General features: G+C 39.3%; 1 protein-coding gene across 1 annotated transcript in view; it reads left to right on the top strand.

Annotated features, from left to right (window-relative positions):
- NLN (neurolysin) overlaps window positions 1-3,927 on the top strand; it is a 54,675-nt gene extending 50,748 nt beyond the window's left edge. Inside the window, exon 14 of the mRNA XM_049795362.1 lies at window positions 3,847-3,927. Coding sequence (XP_049651319.1) covers window positions 3,847-3,887 — 41 coding nt within the window. The 3' untranslated portion in view covers window positions 3,888-3,927. The remainder of the gene's footprint in view (window positions 1-3,846) is intronic.
- The last annotated feature ends 22,279 nt before the right edge of the window (window positions 3,928-26,206 follow it).

Genomic DNA, 26,206 nt, shown 5'->3' with positions numbered 1-26,206 from the left:
CTGATTAGACTCACTATCAGGCCAAAACCACATCCTTTCCCCCTCCCCCTCACTCAGCTCTCCATTAAAGTGTTGCTCTCTTCAGGAATTTAGTCAACCCATTAGCTGAGATGTATGCTTTAAACTTTGGAGAAGCACTTTGTGAAGAACTGAGTAGTATTTCTCCTTATTCTTTTATTAAACTCTTTATTTGCTAAGAACCGGTCATGGCTCAAAATCCAAGATAAGTTACAACCAAAATCTGGCAAAAGATCAGAAATCTAGTCAGATTTATACAACCAGATAATGTATAAAATGTTATGAATATTGTCAGTAACAGAAGGTTTTTACAAGGACTAATTGATTCTATAAACAGGAAAGAGTTTTGGCCTAAAACATTAATGAGAAATGTCTCAAAGCACACATATATGGCACATTATGCTTTGAGAGGATGCCCCAAGAGGAATGCATTTTAGTCACCTTGATAATTTTTTAAGTGTATTTTTATGTTTCAAGCCTAGTCAAGAAGTCAGAGGATTTTAACCTCTTGAAAATTCAGAATTAAGACTTAGAGAGACTACAGGGTTTAAATCAGCTTTCTGTGAAATACTTATGAATATAGTGCAATTAAACTTAACAGCATTAATAGCATTTGCCCCTTGGAATAAAATTTTATTTTTATACAAATAATCTCACATTCTCTACAGGAAAGAATAATCATCAGAAGTTGAGAGGTGTTGTAGATATGCTGTCTGGACACATATTCATAATGTGCTTATGCCCAAGTATGCTTGTGCCTTATCTATTACTACAGGGACATGCTTGTTCTCTTTCCTATCAAGCATGGTAAACCCTGGGTAAGCCCTGCCATAGGCCCCTCCACTATTTCTGGTGGAACTTAGTGAGCAAGGGAAAGATTGAGCAAGCATGAAATTGCATATAGCAAAAACCACATCTGAAGATCTGATTTACTGGCAAATCACCATCTTCTTTTCTTCACATTGTTTTCTGTATGCGCATTTACTCTGCTGGAGAAATTCAGCAGTACGCCTTAACCTGAAGGAGGAACTTCTGGTCTAGGATGGCTCTCAAGAACTGAACCACATTTTTTTGGTGACATAATACTTGTAAAAGCATGGATTAAGTCTAAAGTGGCTGGCTTTTGTGTCTGTCAATCCCTAGGGATGACAATGAGTTTGCTTGAGTTGTGATGGAAATTGCTTACATCACAAATTGGTTTCATTTTAGTGCTCCTGTCATACCATCTGCTATCAGGTGTGGTAAGTTCTCAGAAGAGCTGTACCTAGGAATCTGTCTGCCTTGAAGACAAAAAGGGAAGAGGTCTTCCTAAATGATCTGTTCAGCCTGAATAGAAAGATAACATGATGTCTGGGTTGGAATGTCATGGGTCAGGTTTTTAAGAAGACTTAAGTGGGGTGATAGTCTTGCTTAGATAAAACATAAATTTGGTGGACAAGGGTAAGTTTGCTGTGGTGAAGGAATGACATGTTACTAAAGCAGTTGTTCTGCCAGAGGTGTGTGAACACAAAATTCAGAACCCCATATGAGATAGGATCTGTGAAGAAAAAAAAAAACAACCACCAAACCCCACCTTCAAACAGTCTGTACAAAAAACTAATGGTGATCACCGAAAAAAACCAGAGTTGTGTAATGAATTCCAAGACATATCTAGGATCACAGGCAAAGAGGCCTTCATTACAGGGAAAGATTTATCTGCACACTGGAGAAAAATCTAGTCAGTTTAGTCACGTAACTGTATCTCATGGACTTTCTCCTGGACAGAGGCACATATTCTATAACCCATCCATAGATTTCAAGGCAAAAAAGTCAGTCTTAAATGGAAAATCCTAGCCAGGTTCTGCAAAAGCATGTCTAAAGCCTGGGACAGGTAAATTCTCAAATGATAACAGTTGCTTAGGCTAGAATAGCAAAAGTTGCATTTGCTATATCATATATTATCTTCTTAAACACCTTCAAATTAGAAGATAACTTACAAGGATCCAAGAGACAGTTTGGTTCTGTAGCAGAAGGGATGCCATTTCTTGTTGGTGTCCAAAGGTGATAGGGTCCCCTGATCTTCAAAAGGTGAAAGAGTAGCTTTGTGTCTTCGATTTTTTGCTTTGGACAGTCCACACCAAAAGCAGAGACTGAGACTGACTATCTCAAAACAAAAAGAGGGAAAGAAACAATAAAGCCTTTTTAAGTGCTTTCTGAGCTGGAGAAGCCTTGGAGAGTAGAAATCCTGCTTGCCTGATACACATATTTGATTAATATGGGCTCAGTTCTGTAACTTAGTGTGTTGTTTGGGAAGCTGCACGGGTGTGACTTCTTATGCCACTGTAGAATGATTTGCCAAATAAATCCCTAATATGTCTATTAGAGTAGCATTTGTTTAGTTATCAAGAAAGTTCCTAAAATAATAAAAATGGGTATTGAAACTTTTTTATTATTATTGCTGGCCAACATTCTTAGCAAAAATGATGCCTCTCTAGATTACATCCTCATGATAACAAAGATATTTCAGTTGCTGATATAATTTCCCCCTTATTTAATTATGTACAACATTAATTAAAATGGAAAGTTGCATCAAAGGTGTAAAGATATTGCTGATTTCATTAAAAAGAAGGCAGATTTGGTTTTGTGCAGAAGTGTTCTGATAAGCCATCCAGCCAGGGTCAACCCACCACAACATAAAAATAAAGGATAATAAATTTAGGCAGCAGCAGAATTGGAATTTTCAGAAGCAAATTTTTGGATATAAGAGAATAAATCTCTCAATCATTTCTAGCATTGAGTGTCTCTCTCGGGATTTTTTCTCAGAGCTTAGCATCTAACTGGTATGATGATACCTAAATTTGAGTCATTATACATTTTATATTGACTTTTTCTTTTTTGATTTAGGCTAGTAATCCTCAAAGGAGAAATTTCGGCTGAGGAAGGTTGTTCAGTTTGTTATGTAAAACAAATAATGATTTTATTTGTAAAATATTGCTGTATGTCATACAAATAAAAATTAACAAGATGTCTAAGAAAATAACAGATTTAATTTTCTTTTACAGACTTAAGGAAAAAAGAGTTGCCTTACTTTAAAAGAAAGTATAATAGAGTATCATTTCATTTGTGGTGTTTAATTAGATTTGGCTGTTGCACAGTTTTATCAGTAATTGGATAATATCATGAGTTCAGGCTAGTGAATTCTGAAATTGTTCTGCCACTGTTTGAAAACTTTCTATCTGTGCAAATTGATACCTCAGTGTAAACAATAGCACACCTTTGAACAATATATGATTCATTTGGTATGTCTTTAATACATCTTTCAGAACGGAGAGTAAAGTAATATCTCTGTACTCACTTTTAATCAGATTGTCATTAGAGAACGATTGCAAATACAAGTTGAGCATGAATTTTACAAGTTCCGCACATGTCTTTTCATAAGTACTGGCTATACCTTTTCTTCCGGTAGCAGTTATGCCTCTGTGAAGCCTATTTACCTGTGTTGCAGCTACTTCCACCCTGAAATGTTTTATCTTTGTAAGTACTTTGTTCATTCTGCTGACAGAAAATGAGGGAGTGAATCTAAATAATCACTTGACTTTTTCCCCAAGCACAAAGCGTAACTCCTATATGTGTAACCTGTATTTATTAATGGCATTTATGGCTACAGTTTTGCATGTTAAAATACAGAGCCCAAGGTGAGTTATTTAAGTGACGGTGTTTTTCAGGGAATGAGGGACTGCTGACCTCAATGAAAGCCATTGTTAAGGGAGCTGAAAAATAATGCTATGGTAACTTGCCTAATATCTAAAAATTTTTATCCTCGTCTTACTGACCATTTTTTGTCTAAAGTGTTTTACAGAATAAACAAGGATATAAATAATAAAGAATAAACAAGGATAAGATTATCCCTCTCTACATGTAAAAAAGTGAGACCTAGAGAAGGTGAGTATTTTGGCAATTGTCAAACAATGAGTCAGATTTGAAATGTAAGCAAGGATGCCTGTCTCCTTATGCTGTACTTACAGGGGATGAACGTGTCTCCATTTTCTTCAGAGAACCTGTATTCAAGTGCTGTAGATGATTTAACTGGGGGGGGGGGGGGGGGGGGAGGCGTGGCAAGAAAAGGACTAATATTCAGCCAGAAGAGTAGAAGGTACTTGGTATGACTGCAGGAGATGTGAATATGAATAAGGAGAGATCAGTAACATGATGACAAAATTTGCCTTCACTGGAAGAACAGTATAGCTATAACTTTTCACCAGAAAACACAGATATGAATGCATCATTTATTATACACACAAAAATATAAAATTAATGGTCAGCATTTAGTATCTGTTATAAAAAGAAGCACATAAAGTACTGGAGTAATTTTCATATGGGGGAAGCAGCAATATTTCAGATTCTTTTATGCTGACTGGTACAATTTCAGTGACCAAAGTGCCCAGAAGGGATTGCTATGAAAAGAATTATTTACTTTGCATGCTGTCTGCCTGATTCAACTCGCACACCAACATGTGTCCAAGTCCACCCCTACTTTGAGAGCACTTGAACAAATGCTGTGCTGATTAAACGGCCTTAAATTCTAAGCCTTGTAATTCATTGCTTTTGGCACAGAATTTTCTTATAACAAAAAGAAGCTGATGAGCTTGGGTGAAGAGAGTTTTGGCCCTTTATGCTGGCCATTAAAGACACTAATGCTATCATTTTCACAGATCTTAGGTGCTGGTGCTCTTGTGATTGCTGGTGGGGGACTAGATCATCAGTTTTGGGAAAAAAAAATATGCCCCTGACACAGAGAGAAATAATATCTGCTTCAACTAAATTTCACAAGGTCACAATGATTAAGTTCCACTAGGAAGCACAGGGCACAAAGTACTTTTTTTTTTTTTAATTATACATGCACAGTCCACTGAGAACATAAAGGAAATAATGAGATACTATCTAGATAAACTTTTCTACAACACTGATGTATGTGCAAGAACTTATTGTGGCTCACAATCTGCAGTTTGTGTCTTAGATTTAGGATCTAGAAAAATTGTTCAGTCAGCTGCCTTGCAGATTGTTCCTTTTGGATTAGCATCAGGGAGCTTTCTCCCACGTCCTTATCTGCTGCCAGGAAATCAGTCACTGGGAGCACATGAGGACCAAGCTGCACTTCCACAGTTCTGGTGGTTTATCTTCCTGTAGCCTGAGCTGGTTAGCAGCTGTTATTATAGTCTGCCCAACTTCAGCCCTGTGGTTGTGGCCTGGAGGGATCTCTTTTGTGGGACAAAATGGCTCATTTGCAGTTGAGCCTACTCTAAACTGTGGGACATTCGAGCATTTCAAGGGATTTCAGAGATTTTTAGGTATATAACCACAGCAAATTTTTACTGAACTGCATATTCTTAGAGGTATATAACCTGGGTGAATGTAGGTGTATCTTTATGAGTATAGTAAAAAGGACATTTCAAAAAAAATTTTTTCTCAGCCAAATTTCAAATCTTACTCTAAACCATGGATACCAGATTTTTTTAATTATTGGAATTATATGTGTAATACCTTGCTTTGATTTCAGAAGCAGCCAAAATAATTCAGCTGAAATTTTGCTCACCAAAAGCAGCCTGGGGGCTATATTCAGCATAGAAAGTTTCAGCTCAAACAGTTATAGTTTAGCAAATTTAAAAGCAATTGAAAACAGGTTGTTATTATAGGAAGTGTTGGGCAAGCTAAATTGCAGGCAGGTCTACAAGCCCAAACTATAATTTACCACATGTAGAAAGTAACTTGTAAGTGTAAGATGATGTTTTATAAAAGTAGGTGGAGAAAGAGTTTCTGGGTATGGTTTGTCAGAGTTGGTACTGGTTAAAATGTTTTAATATTTTTAATGCTGACATACATTTTTAATTGGAGCTCTGGATTTCAATAACATGATATCTTTTCCCCAACATTTATTTCATCAGACGTTTTTGCATCATTTAGGTTTTAGTCAGTGATAGGACTTGTTGAAAAGTTCCGTAAGACTTTTCACTGAAATATTAGTGGAGAAAATTATTAATTTCTTAATTGAGATGCTTACAGAAATACTCCCTTCCATAAAAAGCAGAGTTTTTATAGAATGGTCAGGTTTAGAGTTAAGTTTTATTCTAACATGCATAAGATGTGTTTTCAGATGGCTGCTGTATGGAAATCAATCTTCAGCAGGGATTCACTAATACAGATCTGCTAAAAGTTAGTGGAGCTATGTTAAGTGAGCTGTCTAGTCAGATTGCATTAACAGAATAAATGAACTGTGAGGATCATCAAATATTTAAATGTCTTCTAAGGTAACCTTCTGGTTAACTTTAAAAAGAGAAAATTCCATGTTTTGTTTAAGGGATAGGTTTACTTCAGCCATGATTATTTAACTGATATGTCTTAGTACTACCTTTAGGTTCTCAGTTAGACCTGAAATCTCACACTGTGGAAAGAGCTGTAAAGCAAAAGCCTGAAAGACACAGAAATACTCTTGTCTCAGCTGAGGAAACTATCAAGGCAGTTATTTCAAACCATGTTATGCTCAAAGATTGAGTGAAGAAGTTAGAACTATCTCCCAGAAGTGAACCCACACGACATCAAAGCCAGAATTGGCAGTTACGGGTGAGAACAACTATTGACAAGGCTGCTGCTGCAGGTAAAATGGGCTAAATATCCAGGTAGCTTGTCCTCTATGTCTAACACTTGGAGACGTGGGTAAAAGGATGTCAGGCTGACAGATGCAAATGTAGATGTCACGCACTTGGGAGCCAAGGGCAGGAAAGCAACTTACCAAATGACAACAATGTGTATTTCATTGGAAGATGTGTTGAAACTAAAAGTGGGATGACACTTTAGTAAGTAGTAATTATAGGGGTAAACAAAAAGGTGACTGTAATGAAGTTAATCCTTCCTTGATAGTGAAATCTGATATCTTGATGTTTTAACTTTTAAAAGTGGAAACATGAAAGGATATCACCTGGGCTATGACCTAGAGTAAATGAGGTATTGGTAAGAAAACTGTGTGTTTATAAGAGTGGAAACATGAAAAGATATCACCAGGATTATGACCTAGAGTAAATGAGGTATTAGTAAGAAAACCGTGTGTTTATAAACAGGATATAAGTAAGAGATAGAGGTTAAAAAATATGTATTGCTGTGGTAGGATGGAGGAAAGGAATACAGCTTTAGTGAAACACTTATTTTATTTCCAGATATCTAAGAAGATCTTTAATCTTATTTATCCTGGTGTAATGTAATATATCAGACAACCTTCTCCAGTTATTCCAGGGGCACGGAATCATAACAGCTCTGGGTTGTCCAGTGTGATTAAAGGAAGATAGAAATAGTTCTCTTCCTGCTGCCAAAAATCTTGCTGAGATTTTAGTGATGGAATTTGTGGTGCTGAACAAGAATGCTATGCCAAGTCATCTGCTGCAGGAAAGCAAGTACCCTCCCTGAGTCATTTCATAGAATGGTCTCCCAAGTTGGTCACAGCAAATTAAAAATAGATTAATTCTGAAATCTTTGGTCTCTTCTTGTTTGGACTCCCTTAGTAAGTTTGTCTGATAGATGCATATTTTTAATTTCTTTCTCAGTTCTTCCTATTTCAGGGGTTAGTTATGCTGCTAATTAAACCAGAATAAGGTCTTCGTATGCTTCACCCAGTGCATGTAATCTTCTTGAATTTTCAAGTACACTTGTATTATAGACCAAGCTCCATGATTTTGTTGTCTAGTTTTACATTATAAAGAGACATATAGTTTAATGGTGTCTTTTTAAAAATCAGATTTAGGTTAGCCTGTCATTTGGGACTGTGTTTTAGTACCACCAATGTAATTGCGGTATAGATTATTAACAGTCATTTCAGACAAACAGCAAAAGATGATGAATAGTTAAATTTCTGTATTGCAGTTGGATTAGTTATTTCAAAAGTATCACTGAAACTATGATTCTACCATGCTTCAAAAGTATGGAGATGTTAATAAGCAGCAATTACGAAAGATTGCTATTAGCTGCTCACAATGTAAATATTTCTTCATGATGCTGACATGTGAGCGCCTGTAAAAGATGAATACTCCATTCTGCTTTTCAGCATGCACACAAAGTTTTGCCAGGTACATCTGAAAAACCAGCTCACTTTTTCAGTGTAAGCAATAGTAATAGCCTTTCAGTCTGTCATGCTATGTGCATGTTATTTGTACTATGAACTGAGAAATTACTCTTGCCGAGTTTTTCCTGTTGGTTTGGCTGAACTGAACAATGCTTTGTTGGGAGCAGGGCAGGATAGCAGTACCAGAGGCATGATCTTGCTCCCATTTTAGCCAATAAGAATTTTACCACAGAAATAGAGGCTGGATAAGGCCTTTTGCATGCAAAAGTTCAGTTCTGGTAAGTACCTTCTTATCCTATAGTTAACAGAGCAGCTCACAAAGATGCTGCATATCAGCAGAGGTTTATAAATACAGGCTTTAATAATATGCAAGCCAGACATGCAAATCTGTAAATTTTTGCAAATCTGCATGAGAACACTTTAAGTTGTGAACTCAGACTTCTTATGCCTCAGACATCTCTATGCTGAACCTAACTTTGCATGATGAAGGCTGATTGTCCTGGACAGAGTGCAATACAAATGCTACTGTACTTTCCAGTGTCCTAAATGGCATGTTTAATGGCAGTTTGGGCAATCCTGCAGCACTCTGCTATGGAGACGGTCCTGACACAGGCAAAGATCCCATAGGGAAAACAAGAAAGGAGGTGGTCATGTAATTGAAGACTATATCAGAAAGCACAGTCACCAGTGGGTGTAATTATGGTTGAATGTAATTATGCACCTCCTAACCTTATGTACCTTAATTATAGCACCTCCTAACTCTTTGAGTGCTTGCCTTGGAACTCAGTCTGGTGTAGCTCTGCTGGCCTATGAAACACACCATGGTTGTATCAGCTGTGACCCATTTATTGCTAAAGACAGTTATTTGGTTAATGCAAGCATCAGTGGGCTTTCTGTATGTGCCTAACTTTTTTAAGCTAGTTAGTGAAGAAATTTGGCAGTCGACTTTGAAGAAAGTAAAGCTATTACTGAGGGCTTTGGCTGTCTTATTTTTCTGGGGGATGAGAGCTATTCAGGAGGGCTCGGAATAGCAGTTAGGGAGCTCAGGAATCTTGGAAGCTTCTCGGAGCATCTGGAGCAGATATCGTCATTTTGGAAATTGTCCAAACGGAGTGTCAAAGCAAAAGACAGTGCCTAGCAGCCACAGTACCTCCTGCCGGAGTCACGTTCATGATGATTCCCTCCAGTAGTCTCCACCTGGATGATCTTCACCACTCTTGCCCCTACCTACGTTTCTCTGTGGGAGAACCCCTTGGTCTTCTCTGAAACAAGCCACGATAACGTGTGTGTGTCTCACGTGCACAAATGTCTGAAGGGCTCTCTGTTGGAAGGAAGCTGTCCAGCCAGTTAGGGCTATGTCATCATGGCGAAAACAGAGAAGTGTTCCGCCCACAGTGATGTTTTGCCCTTAATGGAAGAACTTAGCCTAACCGTCACATTTGAAAACACTTAACAGCAGTAGGCAGGGAGACAGACTATGACCAATGCATCTGGATGATACAATCTTTCATCTCAACAGTATTTTTCTGAAGAATAACAGTAACTTTGGATTTCAGTGTCTTTTAAGGAAAATTCTCCCACTGAATTTCACTGAATGAAAATTCCTTGTCACCTCAAAGGATCCTGAAAATCCAGATGCATGAGAAACAGCTGTATAACAATACATAGCTTAAAGGATAAAACCCCCAGTATTTAGGTAACAAAGTGAAAGATCACTGCGTGTTGTTGAATCTTGCTACCTTTTGATGGGGGTGGGAGGTACAAAGAAGCTTTATTTGCTCTGCTGTGCAGTGACTAGGCTGTGTGACAACAATTGAGTAACAAGACACTGCAAAGGGAACAGATTTTTGGGGGATGGATGCAGTGGTGAGTGGGACTTGCACAAAAGACATCCACAGCGACACAGCTTCATTTCATGTGGTTCTATATGGAGCTTGGCTCTATTGCCCAGGCCTGCCCATAGGCAGCCCACAGTCTCGTAAGGCCCTGAAAGAACAGTATGAGATGAACAGAGGTAATTAGTATCAATTTTTTTAAATTACAGTATGTGTTTAGAGATTGTCAAAATGCAGCAGTAAACCAAGAAAGCTACTACAATATTTTACCTACTATCGTGCCCTAACTTTTTTCAGAGCATTCATCAGTTTCTTCTGAAAGCTCATCTTTTTCTGTTAAATAACTACAGGCAAAACCTTTCAGGCTGTATCCTGCCAAATGTTAATGTTGTTAGAAGCAGTAATAATTATGCAAGCAGTCACTTCACTGGTCACTGAAGGTGAGTTCTGTATTCAACCTGAATACAAGCAGGCTATTGTGTTTTAGTGAAGAAGTGTGAAATTATATACCAGAAACCAAAATTCCCTTCTGACTCCTCTGTAGGCAAAGGAGATATTGCTGGGAAAGCTGAAAGACCTTTGGTGGCTTTTGTGATGTAGAAGCTGATGCAGACCACAGTGTACTAACTGATGCACTCACTGCCTGGATGAAAGAATTGTGGTGTGCGTAGTGGCTGGGCAGCACAGCTCGGATGAGCATTTCATTGTCTGATGCATTTCATTTAGTTTCAGCGTAATAAGAAAAACACTGGTACTTAGGTTTCCCAGTATGGCTGCTGTACAGCATGTCTGTTGAGGTTTCTTGCTCTATTATCTCGAGTTTTATTACTATAATGACTTCTTTCCCCTCCTCCTCTTCTGCAAACTTTATTGAGCCATCACTGGGAGCTTCTCTTCACGTTAGTGCCCTTTCTCTCGACTCTGAATTAATTAAGAGTGAAACTGGAACAGTGACTCATAGCAAAGGAGGAGAGTTTCTTATTAGTAATAAGCAAAGAAGGCCACAGGAACCCACTGTTTCCCGGCTCCAGCAATGCCTTCCTTTCGTGTGTCATTCCCACATTGATCATGTTAACTGATGCCTCTTTAGACACTAATTGCTGTATTGATGAGTCCGAATTGGACAGTTTCACTGTGTGGGGGCTTTGGGGAAGCCAACCTCCAAAAAGGTGAAAGTGCTAATTATATTAGTAATTACTTTAAAGCTCTTATCCTAATTTTGCCAGTGTCCATTTCCATGGTAACAGGAGCAGGTACAGCAGCATTCAGCCGAGTGGCTCAGAGCTCTTGGCTACATCAGCAGGGGCTGAGGTTGGAAAGATACTGTACAAACAGCGTGCACAGATTTTCCAAGACTCCAGAGATTTCTTTGCCACAGACCTAACTTAAAATATCAAAAAACTATCCTAAAAATTAGATTCCCTCTTTGTGAGTTGTATAGGCTTTTTTAAAGCTTTGATTTTACCCTTAGGTGAGCTGGCAGGTCTTCTAAAGGCTGGGCTGCAGCCAGAGTACTCAGGGCAAATTGTGTCTGACTCAGCAGCTTTTTTTTTCCTGCAGCCTCCTGGGCTGAGAACAACAGCTTTGCCACTTCCTGACTCTTGGGCCTTGTCTGCTAGGCAAATTTCAAAAAAGAAATCCCCACCAGCACTTCGAGCGTGTCTGAAATGGTAAACAGACTCTATTTGGAGTGTTTTGTGTCACTGACTTACAGTCAGCATTAAACTTAACTTAGGTTGCCATCAGCTGCAGCAGCTTCCTAGATATTTAGGCTTTTAGCACATAACTGTGGTATTTCCCCACATGATGTAAAAGCAAACCCTTCACATTTTCTTTATGAAGCAGCAATGATTCCGGACTCTTGTGGCTGGTTATCTACTCACTCAGCAGAGCCAAGCGTGAGATTTCCGTGCACTGGAGTGAAAGTTCTAAAGTGATGTGAGTGGAGTCGTGAGCGAGAGAAAAGTCATAAGGTGTATCCTACTTTCCACCTGGGTGAGCTTCAGAGCTCACAACAAGCTCCAACAAGAGCACTTCAACAGGGAAAGCAAAATGTTTGGCTTTACAGACAGGTGGCTCCATAGGGTGTTTTAAAAAAACGACGTCATAATGCACTAAGGGTCGTAAGGATTCTGTAGTATTGATTCCTTTCCCATGCTTCTGGAAATATTAACATCTAGAAATATTTTTTTTTTCCCTGTGATTGGCACTGATACATTTTAAAAGAAAATTCCTTGTTAGCCAATACATTTATTTTTATTTAATCTAAATAAAGCTTATTCAATTCTGCAATTGATATTAAATTTCACTCTTGAGCAAGTCTGCTGTCTACAGTGAGATTACACCTAACCTTTTTATTGAAAAGAAATAAGAACAATAGATAAATCACAGACGGATAATATGTGGTGCCTTAGATTTTAAGGAGGAACTGGATGATGATCAGTTTTTGAAGATCAAAGCACTTTAGTAACCTATCTCAGAATGTAGGACCTTAAATATTTGCATTTGTTTTATCTATTTCCTTTTATTCTTGGCATTGCTTTTATGACACAGGATCAGTTTTCTTATTCTACATATCTAAAATAAGTGACAGTTAATATTTGGGCATATTTTATCATCCCTAATTTCAAGCAAAGAAAGACTGATATAAGTTCATGGGACTTTTCCATGCTAAGAGATACCTCACAACTTTATAAGCTATACTGTCCTCTACGCAGCAAAACCCTTAATGTACTAGCAAGGGACAAAACTCAAAGTGATGGCTCTACCTTTTCTAGAAAAGAAAATAAAAAGTGGTTTTGATGTCTAGCAAATTTAGGGGCAGGGGAAGGAGAAAGAATTGTTGATAATAACATTCATACAGTGCTGCTGTTATTTTACTGACAAGTGACATGGTTACTAACCACAACTAGTCCCTGTACTGGGAAAGGGAAAAACTCTCTTCTCAGAATGTTTATGCTGCAGAGCCTACCTGCTTTCCTTGGATCCTTCCACTTACTGAATCAAACCATGTTATTGAGTATCAAAGTTCAATAGTGTGTTTACACAGAGACAACGATATGAGACTAAGACATCTTGCGCCATCCTCTTATCCTCATTCGGCTTCTTATCATTTTTATTAATGTCCTTAAACCCAGGGTTAAAGGGCCATCCTGTTACTCCTGTGTTTTCTGTGTGATTGAACATTAGCTACAGATTGCTTTGGTATGTGGGACATGTCTGTCTGACAAATGCTCCAGCCCCGTGGGAGTTGGACTAAAGCAGAGGAGGTATCTCACGTGCTTGTCTCTGTCATAATGCTTTAAAGAAATCTGGGAAGAGAAACATAGGAAGACCGATCCTTCATAAACTTCCACAGCTGCAAAGACAAAAAGGCTCCGCTGCATCCGAGCAGACCAGCTACAGAGCTTGGTTCCTCATCTCCCGAAAACTCAGAGAGTTCTCCACAGTTAGAAAACAAGCAGGCTAAAAGAGAGTGTATGATGTTGTTTTACGTCCCAGCAGAGAGATGGCTGTCATCCAAATTTCCTTCATGGAGAAATTTAGCAGAACTTTTGGACCCAGTGTCGAGGGTAAACCGGGGATAGCATACTTACAAATGTCTACATAAAGAAGGCAGAGTTAAGGATGTTTACCCTAATTGGGTTACACAGAAGCAACGATGAGCTGCAACTAAAAAACTTAAAGAAAAGCTGTTCTGAATACACAATAACATACCTTGCCCATCTTCATTTGCATTCTGCAGAGCAGGCAAACAACTGGCATCTGGAGGTGGGGAATCTAACGCAGCAAGCCTGCCGACTGCTGGGTCGGAGAAATGGATGGTTCATTTGGTTTGTCTGACACTTAAAATTTATGTGCAGAATATTTAACAATTTGACTGACTTAATTCTGAGTCTCTCTATTTGAAAGCAGAACTCTTATGAAGCAGTAGAGGAAACTGAAGGAGAAAAGTGGTAAAGCAGGCAGGAGAGGAGAGAGAATCATGTGAACAGCAAATACAGATGTGCTTTCATGTAGAGAAAAACATAACGAGACAGGGGATGAGAGAAGGTAGGACCTATTCCTAGCACATGATGCGAATGCCTCAAATTGGCACTTTGGAGATCTGTTACCATATATTGGCATTCGTGTTTAAGTCCACTTTGTGGAAACAAACCAATAAATGCTATTGCAACTGATCACAGATGAGAGAGATCCCGCGCTGCCCATGCTGCAGCTCATATTCCACTGAAACACATTTCCCATGTTTGGATTTGCCTTCATTGGTACCTTCAGTAATGAGGCCCTGGAGCTGTGTTGTGCTGATGACAAAACCATTCACCTGGGCTGCTTCTGCCCTTGAGTTTGTCGCCACATAATTTTATTTATTCCCTTCATGCTGCCTTGGCTGTGTGGCTTTTTGCACCTTTTAGAGGAAGCTGTGCAACCACCTGTTCTTATTGGCAGGCTAAATTGGCAAAATATTTGTTTCTCATAGGCCTGAGGTGGGCCTACAGGGAAGAAAACAGCAGAACATGGCCATATGGTGCCCTTCATCATCCCTGAGCAATGAAGCAGAGCATCGCAGGCTTTTGTAAGGCAGGTGGCATGCCGAAGTCCATGCAAGGGCTGTGCCGGCACTGGGAGTTTGGAATGGCTAAAGAAAACGTGTACGATCATTTTTTTGCCGTTCTGCTGGCAAGCTATTTTCATAACGTTTGGATGTCACGAGCCTGCAAGTGTAGAAACTTATCCGGTTTATCAAGCTCAACTGCCTTTTAGTTTGATATATCTTTTCTTGTTTCCCTCCTAGGTGTAAGCAGTTTGTGGTTTGCCTGGGGCCTTCAGCAGTGAGGAGGGAGGCAGCACAGCAGCTCCACTGTTGGCCAGCAGTTCTGGAGGACTCATTCATCAGAAGATGAAGGTATGGCTATTTCTGTCCCCCTGTGGCCAGTCACACTCTACTGGTCACATCACAGCGGCCACCAGACAGCCCTGCCGACAGAAGCGGTGGCTGGACTTGGCATGGCCCTGCAGCCTGGCCCCGTGCTGGGTAACTGAGCTGCTTCTGTCAGTCATGTTTCCTGCGGCGGTTCAGCAGATACTGGCACACAACCAAGAAGAGTTCAACGACTTTGGTAGGTTCCTCTCACAATACGGCACCTATTATTTGTATTACAATGGCATACCGAGTGCTGCAAATACTAAATAAGGGAGGTTCCCTCTCCCGGGTTGTGTAGTATCCAAAGCTGGAGGGATTATGGTGCTTCTGCTACACGTGGTCCGTGGCAGACCAGGATGCGGAATTCAGAGCTTCTAATTCCTAGATCAGTGAATTAACAAGATTATCCTTTCACTCTGAAAACAAGATTGAAAGAGATTTTGGTAACAGCAGGCCACCCAAAACCTAAGTTGTATCAAATAGCCTGGAACTGTAAAACATTTAGATTCTATGCTGAGTCTATACCTAAAAAGAAAACAAAACAGCCACAACTCTGATGGTAAAGTGTAAAAGTGGCACCTTGATCATACAGGTAGTCACATGTCAGTTGTGAGGCTGTTTGAAAGTTATACTACTGATGTGTCATTTATTTTTAATAGCTCCCATGACATTATGAATACTTTCGTAATTAAAATAACTTGTTCCATGAAAGAGCAGGTGTCCTGGTAGTTAAATACACAGTGCTGCAACAATGAAGTCTTCTGCTTAATGGCATTAGAAGCGGTAGTTTGTCCTGATCAGCAGCTCTGCTGACGTCCTAGATGCCACTGAGAGCCAGAACAGGTGGGTCTACCATGAACAAGAGTTTTAATGGGCCAGATTTCTCACAAAGGGCTGGGTGCATACAGTGCCACAGAGCAGTTCCTGGCATTGGGCACTTAGGCTGGTCTCTGAATTTCTGGTATAAAGTCTTCCCTGACGTTTACGACCTGTCCGTATGAAGGATTGCATTACGCACAAGCAGTACTAGATGAAGCTGGGCCAAAATAATGAAGCATCTCTGGGAAAGAAAAAGTCGCAGACAAACCTTATGTTTAAAATATATCTTTGGCAAAGAAATCCATAACCCGAAGGAGACTTCAGCTGATCTCTCACAAAATGCAAGCCACACACTTTCCCTACCTTCTCTTGCAGCAGAGGTGGTCCTCCCCTATTCCTTCCCCTTCACCACCTTTTTCCAACAGACCCATTTCTTCTTCCTTACAATATTGCTCCCTGCAGCCTCTGTATTTTTTTAGGGTCTGCTGAGGAGGGAGCAACAGTGTGACCCCTCTGAGACCAGGTTCTTGCAGGTGTAACAAAGTTCCAGTACGTGCACATCCTTGAGTGGCGTGGGGATGCCCATTGGGTCTGGCCTCCATCCACACACTTTGCTCAAACCACGGCAGCACTTCATTGTGATGACAGAGCTATCGGGGTGAGCAAGTGCCCAGACTGCTCCTCTCCTCCCCTCAGAACGTGGTGGATGGGTAACTGTCAACATCACACAGCAGCGTACCCTCCTGCTGGCCTGGTGTGCATTGGGGGGGACAGCATACCCTGCCACGTGACTACCTGTGTACCCTTTGTGGGGCCAAAAGCAAATGTCCCCTGTCATACGGCTGGATGTGCACTCAGCATGCGGTGAGGACTATGAAGGGTTTGGTCATGTCAGATGTGAATTCAGTACATGCCACGGAAGGATCTTTGTCCGTGCATCCCTCCAGTGCCTCCTTAAAAGACTCTGTTGGCCTGACCTGGTCTCAGAGTGCTTCATCTCAGCTCTAGAGAGTGATTTCTGAGTACAATGGTGGCAGTGCCTAGGGGCTGCCAGGACTGCACAGCATGGCCTTCAGGAGGGAGGGGAGAAAAGATGACCTAGTTGTAGATGTGTTTGCTTGAAAACTTGTGTGTTAAGAATATGAGCAGTGGAAAAGCTATCTTTAACAAGTTTGCAGCGCTGGATCTGCACTCCCATCAATATTTGTCACATTGAGAAAGAACACCCATGCTATCCAGTAAAATTAAATAATAATAATAACAAACCATCCTAGCCCAGTTCTGTGGTACTGCATTGCTGGATCATTTATCTTATCAGCATGACTTGCACTTACAGCAAAACTCAGGCAGACAATGAGCATGAGGGAAAGCACAGCCATACTGATGGTTAATGGCCATCTCCCAGTGTTACCATAGTCCCAGAGTAAAGAACTCCTACTATGCCCTTGGAATCCATTTTTAGGTGTTTAAATTCATGTTTATGTTGTCTTATTCTATTAATTTTTCCTGATGTTTGTAATTTGCCTGTATGAAATCCACCGTAGGTTGGTATCAGAAACATACAATATCTAGACTGCCTTAGTAATGTCCTTACTCCGGGAAGGGATTTTATAGATTTGCAAATGACCCTACTGCCCTCAGCACATCGATGCACATGTCACGGGATTGGGCTGCAGGAGAGTAGCTGTCGGACAACAGCTGTCCCCTTGGGCTGTTTCACGCCTCTGTCACTGCCTGTTGGCTGACAACGAGAATAAATGTCACTTGTGCGCTGTGCTGCGGCCCCGCACTCCTCAGTCGGGGCCAAAGCGCAAACCTCACAGCCTGGGTTGGGAGCTGGCAGAAAATGCCTGTTGCTTTCCTCACCCTGTGATACCGGAGGCTCTGGCTGTGCGGTGGCACTGAGTCACTCCTGCTCCCGGCAGCCGGGACCCCACCGCCGGCTACGTCCCAGGAACGCACTTAACCGAGGGTATAAATGGCGGTGGCAGCTGTCTTCCTCCAGGTCTGGAGTCGAGAGGCTCCTCTTGCTGTTACAACGCACTGTGCATGAAGGGTCCCTGCGCTGGAGGGTTGGAAAAGTTTCCTTTTTTTTTTCCCCACAGGGTGTTTTAGCTTTGAAAACTGTGAATCTACAGAGAAAAGAGAATGCAGATTCTGCTGCTGTAGCCAAGTGTTTGCACCAGATTTTGCTATACAGCATATATACCTTTAAAGTCTCACCTCATTAGGTTCATTGCAGAACTATTTGCATGGGGAGACTTTGATTCCGCATGACTGGATAAACCGTTGGCATGAAATTTCTTCTTTTCCAAGCCATTGTTACACATGGTATTAACACTGAATCTTAAATTACCCTACATATTTGTCTGACAATTCTGTATTGTGTTTTGGCCTAAACATGCCTTAATGTCAGTCTTTTTTTGCTTTCAGTTCACTTATTAAATTCTCTCTTCCTGGAAAGTGGCGCATAAACATTGGGGAGAAAAGCTTAAGTTATTTTAAAGTTGTAAGTGATTTAAAATGGCAGATTTTTAGAGCTGAACACATATGCCAGGACCAAAGTTCAGTGGGAATTTCATAAGATACTACTCATAGCTATCAAATTAAAAGAAGTTAAAATATGTTTCTGAAATTATGTAGCACGTGGATATACAGTTAAGATTCACAATAAATTCCTACGACAAGAATGTTTAATAACTGAGGTTAACAAGCAATGGGGTAGGAGTATTACAAATAGGCAGAGCACTAAAAATACATATTTACCAGTTTGATTTTGTAAAATTCTCATCCTCCTGAGTATTTTGAGAAACAAAACATCAGCAGGCCTAAGAGTTCCATGAACTCAAGGAAATCTTATAGCTGCTTCAGTTCATCCCATTTTAATTACATATTCAGCCTATTCTGCTTATCTGATTGGCTATTTGCTTATTGAATGCTCATTTTTAGCACACCCCTTCCATGAGGTCTTTTTCTCCTCAAAAGCAACAAAATACATTAGTGACTTGTGTAATATGGTTAGAACACAGTCAATAATCCTGGGTGTTTATCACTGTCTTTTGCTTAATTTCTAAGGTTTTTGCAGAAGTCTGCTATTTTTTCTTGGAGGCTAAGTGCAGCGTCATTGGTGGAGGTAATGCTGGAAATTATACAATCCCAGTTAGCAGTTAATCAAGCAGAAAAATAGTTTAGAAAAAAACAATTCTTAGTGCACAAAGACAGAAGAGTAATAAAAGTAATGGTGACCTGTCTACCTTAGTGTTGTAGTCCTTCCTGAACTCAAGACTAAGACAAGTATTAAACTATTTATATGTATTTTTCAAGCCAAAAAAATTTACAATTTATTGGTAAGTGAGCTTTTAGTATTTTAATGGAGCTGAATGATTGAGAAAAAGATTCCAGTATCTCTTTTAAATCTGTGATAATGCCACAGCATAATAATGCTATTCCTTAAAGCATTTTCCACAAGTGATACATGGAATGACCACTGTACAGGCTTCATATTTGGAGCAGAACTGTATCTGTTTATTGTAATCTTAAAAACCTGCTTTCCTGTGTCCTAAACAGTTCTTTCTAAATAACCGGTGAAATCAGATTACTTACAATTACAAATAAAACCCTTACTTGTTCTGCTTGCTTTCTTCTGCTGATCAAAAAAGGAATTCCTGTTTGTAGCATATTACCTAAGCACCATTAGCATACATGCTCTAAACCTGTACTATAGCCAATGTGAAAGAATTATCTTTTAATTTCTTCAGATAAAACGTTGTTCAAATGGTACATGCATCCAGAAAAATATTTTACTGGAGAAAGTAGTACTGGGTCTTGGGTAACAAAACCAACAAATGGAATGGAATTTATTAATTGCCTCTGCTTCTTTTAGCATATCATTTAGCACCCCTAGCTTCTGAATGATTAGCCTATATTTTACAGTCAAAATGCATCACACAAAAAAACTCTAAACAAATGTAATTTTACTTTCACTGTATTATGCTTAGCTTTATTATGCTAAAAAAGCACATTCCTTCTCCATCCTAGCCTAAAGAAAATAATTTCTTTACAATCTAAATATCCATTTTCATGAGGAGATCTAAATGAATCTATCTTTTTCCAGCTAGTAATAAGGTTTTAGAGATTCTTATTATTTATTGCATAGATTCTTATTACTATAATTCTTAATTTAATTTGAGGTCTAAGCAGGAAATTCCGAGTACTAACAGGTGCTGCTCAGAATCTCAGGAGCATGGTTTAAATGAGAAAATGCAGCATACCTTTTGTCAAAACAAAATCTTAAATGCTGGAAAACATAAGATAAAATTATTTAAATCCCATGTTTGATATAAAAAGCTAAGTTACTGATAGTTTAAAACATATTGGTTTTGTGTTTTCTGGATGAAGACTAATGTAATACTCATAACAGTGAATTTATTTTGTGACTGAAAACATTTTTAACTGGGACTTTGGAAAATAAGAGAATCTTCTGATGATTTTATGTTGGTCAGAGTGGAGGCCAGTCTATCACCTTTCCTATATGAAGCTATCTATCTGTGTTGGAGGGGTAGTTGTTTCTTAATGAGGCCTGGCAGCCATCTTTAGAACTTTTTTTGAGAACATTTCTCAGAGAAAGAAATGCAGGCTTACAGTAAAAGTTGGTCTTTGACCTTTGTTCTAGTGTGTTTAGCAGAACTGGTAGCTTTTAAACTTCTGCCTTTGCCTCTCTTTCCCTATGCTGTCAAGCTGCTGCAGGGCAGTAACCATTTCCTATACTCACTTGACACATGTAGAGCTTTCTCTTTCACTTTTTGTAAAATAACAGTCTGTGCTGTAGATAAACAGAAGATTGACCTCACACAACAATATCCTTAGAAACACTATCTTTTTACTCCAGCTAATCTTGTATATTCTATAAATACAGATAGGAGGTTTCCTTACCATGGGACATCCCACCTGGAAAATAATGGTTGTGTATTGTAGAAGAAAAAAGAAGGGGACAGGCTATATTTAAGTGTGATTAAATCAAGCTCATTTTTTCACTGCTATGTTTACTTTGTCCTTTTGTAACTGAAATCTGAAATCTATGCAAAAATATTGGCGTGTGAGAGAGGGAAACAGGAAAGGATTTCTGTGTGTTACTATTCCCAAAACAGCACAAGAAATTAATTTTAACTTAGATTTGTGTTATGTAAATTGCCATTAATTGAAATGGGAAACTTATAGGACAAAAGTAGACTGTTCCAGGTCATTTTTCAACTGCCGTGTGACTTGTCCACTCTTTTAATATTTTTATCAACAAAGTTTAACAAGTAGTGGTCGTATGTCAAAGCAGGGTATGCATAAAAGACAGATTTTACAATGGTGTCAGCTACATAGCATTAGCAGCCTTCTTCAAAAAGATACTGTTCTTTAAAAAAGGCATGTCAGCTTCAATATATATGGAAATGTTCCTCAAAAAACAAATCAGACAAAAAAAAAAACCAAACCCAAAAAGAAATATTTCCACACCTTTTCATTTAAAAACAACCAGTGAATAAATGCCTCCCTATATATAAAAAAAATGATTTGCTCAGTTTAAAATTTAAATAATCAGCCAGCAAAGCTCATATGAACTGAAGCTCCATTTTTTATTATTCATTAGTCAAGTAAGGAGAGATGAAAAAAGTATACAAAACATAAAAAAATACAAGTATTAGTACTTATATATACTTACAGAAAGATTAGTACTTCAGTCACCTAAAAGGCTGCAAGTTACATAAAACAATGGTTGTATGCAACATGATTCTTAAAGTTTCAGCTTTATAATTCCAGCAAATAGATATGGTATTTAATGCCTGACTAATTAATTTCAAGCATTAGAGAACAACTAAATTACATCTCAGTTTAATTCTTTAAACTGGGTACTGGATTAGCAAAGCGTATTCCAAGTATATCTTAATAACTACAAGCAAAAAATCATTAGTTTATATGGGTTGTGTTTGCTGCTCTATGGCACTGGCACAGTTGCTTTTTCCTGTATCTGTGATGAGAATTGGCAAGTGGGATAAATTAGCAGAGTCCTAGGACCTCCATTGTAACTGTCCTTTTTGTGAGCAAGAAATCCAGCCCACATCGGAGGAAGTATTTAGGAATATTACTTTCCCTAAAACAAATGGAAATAAATGCCAAAATATGTTTATTGAATCTAGGTTCTAGCATTTTATTCAAAAGTCTCTAATGCATATTCAGCCTTTAATCCTTAAGTGGCTGCAAACAACCATGAGGCTCTGGCAGAGCAGTGTAAGGCTGAAAATGGGGAAGTACTGAAATCCCGTTTAAATCTTTTGCCAGAAGTTCCAGAGACTTGGTGTTATGTATGCGTTTATTTCATTAAGTGGAGTATGATATTTGCATAGGTTTGGCTTTTTCTTTTTGGAGTTATGTGCTGGGCTGAGAGTGGGTATTTTATTACCTCTCCATCTCTTCTGTCCTCTCCTTACCCTTCCCTCTTCTCTATCCCTTCATTTACTAATCTCCCTGTCGTGGTTTAACCGCTGAAACCAGGACAGTCCCTCTCTGTAGTCTTTTTCACTCACCGACTTAATGACTCTTCCCTTCTCCTAAACCTGTGTTCACCTCATTTTCCATCAGACCATCACTTCTGCTCTTCACTAAAGTCATAGGAGAAAAAGCAAATTACCTTGAAGAGAGAGACAGACTACTTGATGAAAGGGTGGTATGACTCTTGCCGCTGTGGTAAGAAAACAGGGCAGCTTTCTGCCTAGCATGGTGTCCACCCTAATTGCATTTCCCTGCTTATGCTGCTGAATGATTTTGCAGAGCACCTGTATTTTCCCAGCCATATGTGACTACACTAATTTTGAAAATTAATTCACCTCCTTTCATTTCCTTTTTCAACTGCTTCTCTGTTCTCCCAAGGCTTTGAAAAGACCACTGGATATCCTTCTGCTCTATTTGATAATATTTATTTTAACTTATCTCCTTCATTTCTTCACAGTTTTACATTAATTTGAAAGTACTTACTAACTGTTCACATCCATTTCCTCTGTAGTCACCAACAGGTTTTACTTCCTAAATATTATTCCTCATGTTTCTCAGTGTCAGCAGCTTCTCCATACACTGTAGCCTTCTTAATGAAATCTTTACATGCATTTCTTTCCTAAAGAATCGCTCTCACAGCTTTCAGAGTGCTGATACTCCCTTTACAAGACAACTAACATCTGCTTTTTCTTCTTCATATCCAGAAGCCTGTATACACAGGCAGCATGACTGGAATTTGCCAATACTTCTATGTATTTCACACGTAAGAAAGTAAGGCAGCTGTTGGGGCACCTGCATGGTATTTGGCTGTGGTAAAACTGGCCTCTTCTCCAACTCACTCCACTGTGGTCTGCCTGGACTTACTTTCCTCTTCCCAAGGCAGCACTCTTCTTCACCTGGGACAAAACAACCTCTCTTTATCACTCTATTTTTCACCTTCAAAGGCTGATCCTTCTCTGAAGGTCAGCAGAACTATTTCATTCAGCTCCAGGAAGAGAGGAAGGTCTTCAGTATGCAGTAGTGGCTAAACACTCCTCTTTTTATTGGAGTCCCATAAATGGGAGATAGAATGCAGCATGGCGCTCCAGGTCATTTCCCTCTTCATGCAATCATTATAGGAAGAAACAATTCATAGAACATTTGCTATATGTGGTGGAACAGAAGCAGCCTGATCTCTTCTGGAAGCATAGTCACATATGACTGGGAAGGCATTGCTTTCAGTGTGGGAACGAGGGACAAGACAGCTCTAAAATAATAATTTCGGCATCTTAAATTCAATTTTTGTTCCCCTAAGAAATGCTTCAAGTTTCCAGTGAAGCTTGGTTGGTCATTCAAAATTTCAGTAGCTAACAGTGGCTTGTGCCTCTTTTTTTATTGATGAGGGGTGATGGCAGAGGACTTTGACATTTTCAAAACTTCTCCCTTCTAAGCTCAAGCAGTTGAGGGGGATGTGAGGAAAGAGAAAATGTGTGCGGTGGGGGAGGAGAACAAGGGAAAGAAAGGAGTGTTTTCCACTGAACATCTGAGAGTGAGTAAACTATTATATTTGCTGAAACATCGTTATTTTTAACTGGCTCTTGAAACTTCTGGCATGGTCACTGCCTGGAATGTACAAATGAAGGCAATTGAAATGAGCAGTTAGGGAAAGAAGAGGTCTGCAGAGGTGCAGCTGGTTGTTAGGACCAGAGAAATTTAAAATGCCTACTGCAACCCTGCAAGTCATACTTCCTCACCTGAGAACTACAAGACTGCTACCTCTTTTGCAACTTTTCACATTAATAGCATATTAACCAAGCAAAACAAGGAGGATTTACTGGCTGATGTTCCTTTCTCAGGGTTGCCAGCCCAAGTAGTCCATAAGACGGGCAAACTGAACACCGGTCCTGGCACCCTTAGATGTATCCAGCCAACAGTCAGGTCTCAGCCAGGCATTTGGGCAAAGTGGTCCTGGCTTTTATGTGAGTGTTCTCCACAACAGAGTGTGTCAGCCTCAGAGTCTTCACTGTGTACACTAGCATCAACACTGTCTACAGCAAACTGACTTTGATATGTATTTCCATCATAAAATCCAGTCAGGCTTTGCCTAACATATGCAGGTGAAAGGAGAATTGCTGGTTATCTACTTTTTGTTCTCCTGCAGTATATTATGATATTTTATTTGGCATGGCAACAGAGCAGCAGGACAAGTGTGGTGAGTTGTCCATGGCAGCCAGAGATAGATATGGTCCTCATTTCAACAAGGTCCAGGCTCCTTCCATGTTGCACTGGATGAGGGGAGTGTTTGCAACGAGGGTCCGTAAGTGCTCTCTGAAGCTCTGTATCCAGTTTCTGCAGAGCAAGGAGATGAAACGAGCTTGCAGTGCTGTGTCATGAGTCTCCAGTGTTGTAATGAGGAAGCAGAATTCAGGGGCAAATAGGGGCTTTCTTACCTTCCTAACCCCTCCAGGATGTTCTCAGCTTGTGAAGGGCGGGAAGGCAGTAGTTCAGGAAAATATTACGTGTGTCTCATTTCATAAACTTCAAATGGGTATATAGGCTTTACGTTACCCCAACAGCTAGTACATGCTAGCACTGTATCACATGATATTAAGGTGTTTCAATGTATGTAGATTTAGTGTACTTTCCTGATTCAGTGTAAACAAACCCTTAGGTCACAGATCTAGAGTCAAGTGTACAGCACCTTCTATTAGCAATCTCAATGAAGGCAATAAGCGTACTTATATGAAAAGTATTTCTGCATTTGAAAAAGCAGATCCTTATATTTTAAATCTTGGTGGTGGCAGCATGCCTGTTAAATTACCTAACTTTCTGGGACATCACTCATTTTTTCCTAACTTATGTGTGATTCACATAGCTTTCTTGTCCATACATTTTTATTGACATTTATTTGCCTTAAAATTAGAGAGTAATTAAACTAACACTATAGGTGTTCTACACTATAAGGGTGAATGCTTATCACTTAAATATTTGTGCATATATATATATATATATGCCACATATATGGTTTATATACATATATGTCTCATGTACCATATTTCAGATTTAGGCTTTAGCAGACTGACGTGTGTGTGTGTGTGTGTGTGTGTGTGTGTGTGTGTATATACACACATATCTCCAGAGCTCTATTTATTAATGTATTGATATATTGAAACATAAATCCATGCCTGAACAGCAGGCAAAAGAGCTCATATAGTAAAAATAGATATGTCATGGCAAAGAATGCAACCATAGCCTGGCAATTTCCTATTTCTTCAGAGTTTGCATAAGAAAACATCTGCGCAGATCCAAAATGCTGAACAGCCTGACAAGGACAGTGCCATTTAACATGTGAATGTCTTAAAAAGCAGTTTATGAATATTGACATCTTTGAGGATTTCTCTCCCAAAGGCCTCCTGGTTGTGGAGTGGCTTTATTCAAGATGGTTTCTGTCAAAGGTAAAGAAAGAACTGAAAAACTGTGTCATTGTTTCTCTCATTTAATACAATGCTGATACACCTAAATCGGTGGTGTTCAGATGGAGGTAGCTGCTGCTCATAAAGAATTGTGTAAATCAATAGGGTGGGGCAACCAAAGTTTGAAAATATTTTTAAATGTGTCCCTTATACCAGTATTGCAGCCTGTTCATGAACTGTTATGGGAAGGTGTTTGAGAGAACTGTGCCACCAAACCTACTCTGTATCCTAAAGATACACATCTTTATTACCTGAACTTCTCCACTGATTTCCACTACTAATTCAATATTTACTGCCCTTCCTGTACTAAAATACAAACATCATCTTTCTAGATAACAGAGCTGACAAAAAGTGACAATACAAATTACCTTGCAGAGGAAACCAGAAACCAAGAAACTCTTCAGAAAATCAGCCACCATGCAAAACACACCAGAAAAAAAGTCTCTAGAACTGTCCTGCAAGGAGCAGGCTCTCTACTTGAATTAACCATGCAAATACTGTCTATGAAGGTCATAATGCAAAAAGGAAACCCTCACTG

The sequence above is a fragment of the Accipiter gentilis genome, chromosome Z (genome assembly GCF_929443795.1).
Source record: "Accipiter gentilis chromosome Z, bAccGen1.1, whole genome shotgun sequence".
Lineage (NCBI taxonomy): Eukaryota > Metazoa > Chordata > Aves > Accipitriformes > Accipitridae > Astur > Astur gentilis.
This window is presented reverse-complemented; position numbering and strand designations above follow the sequence as displayed.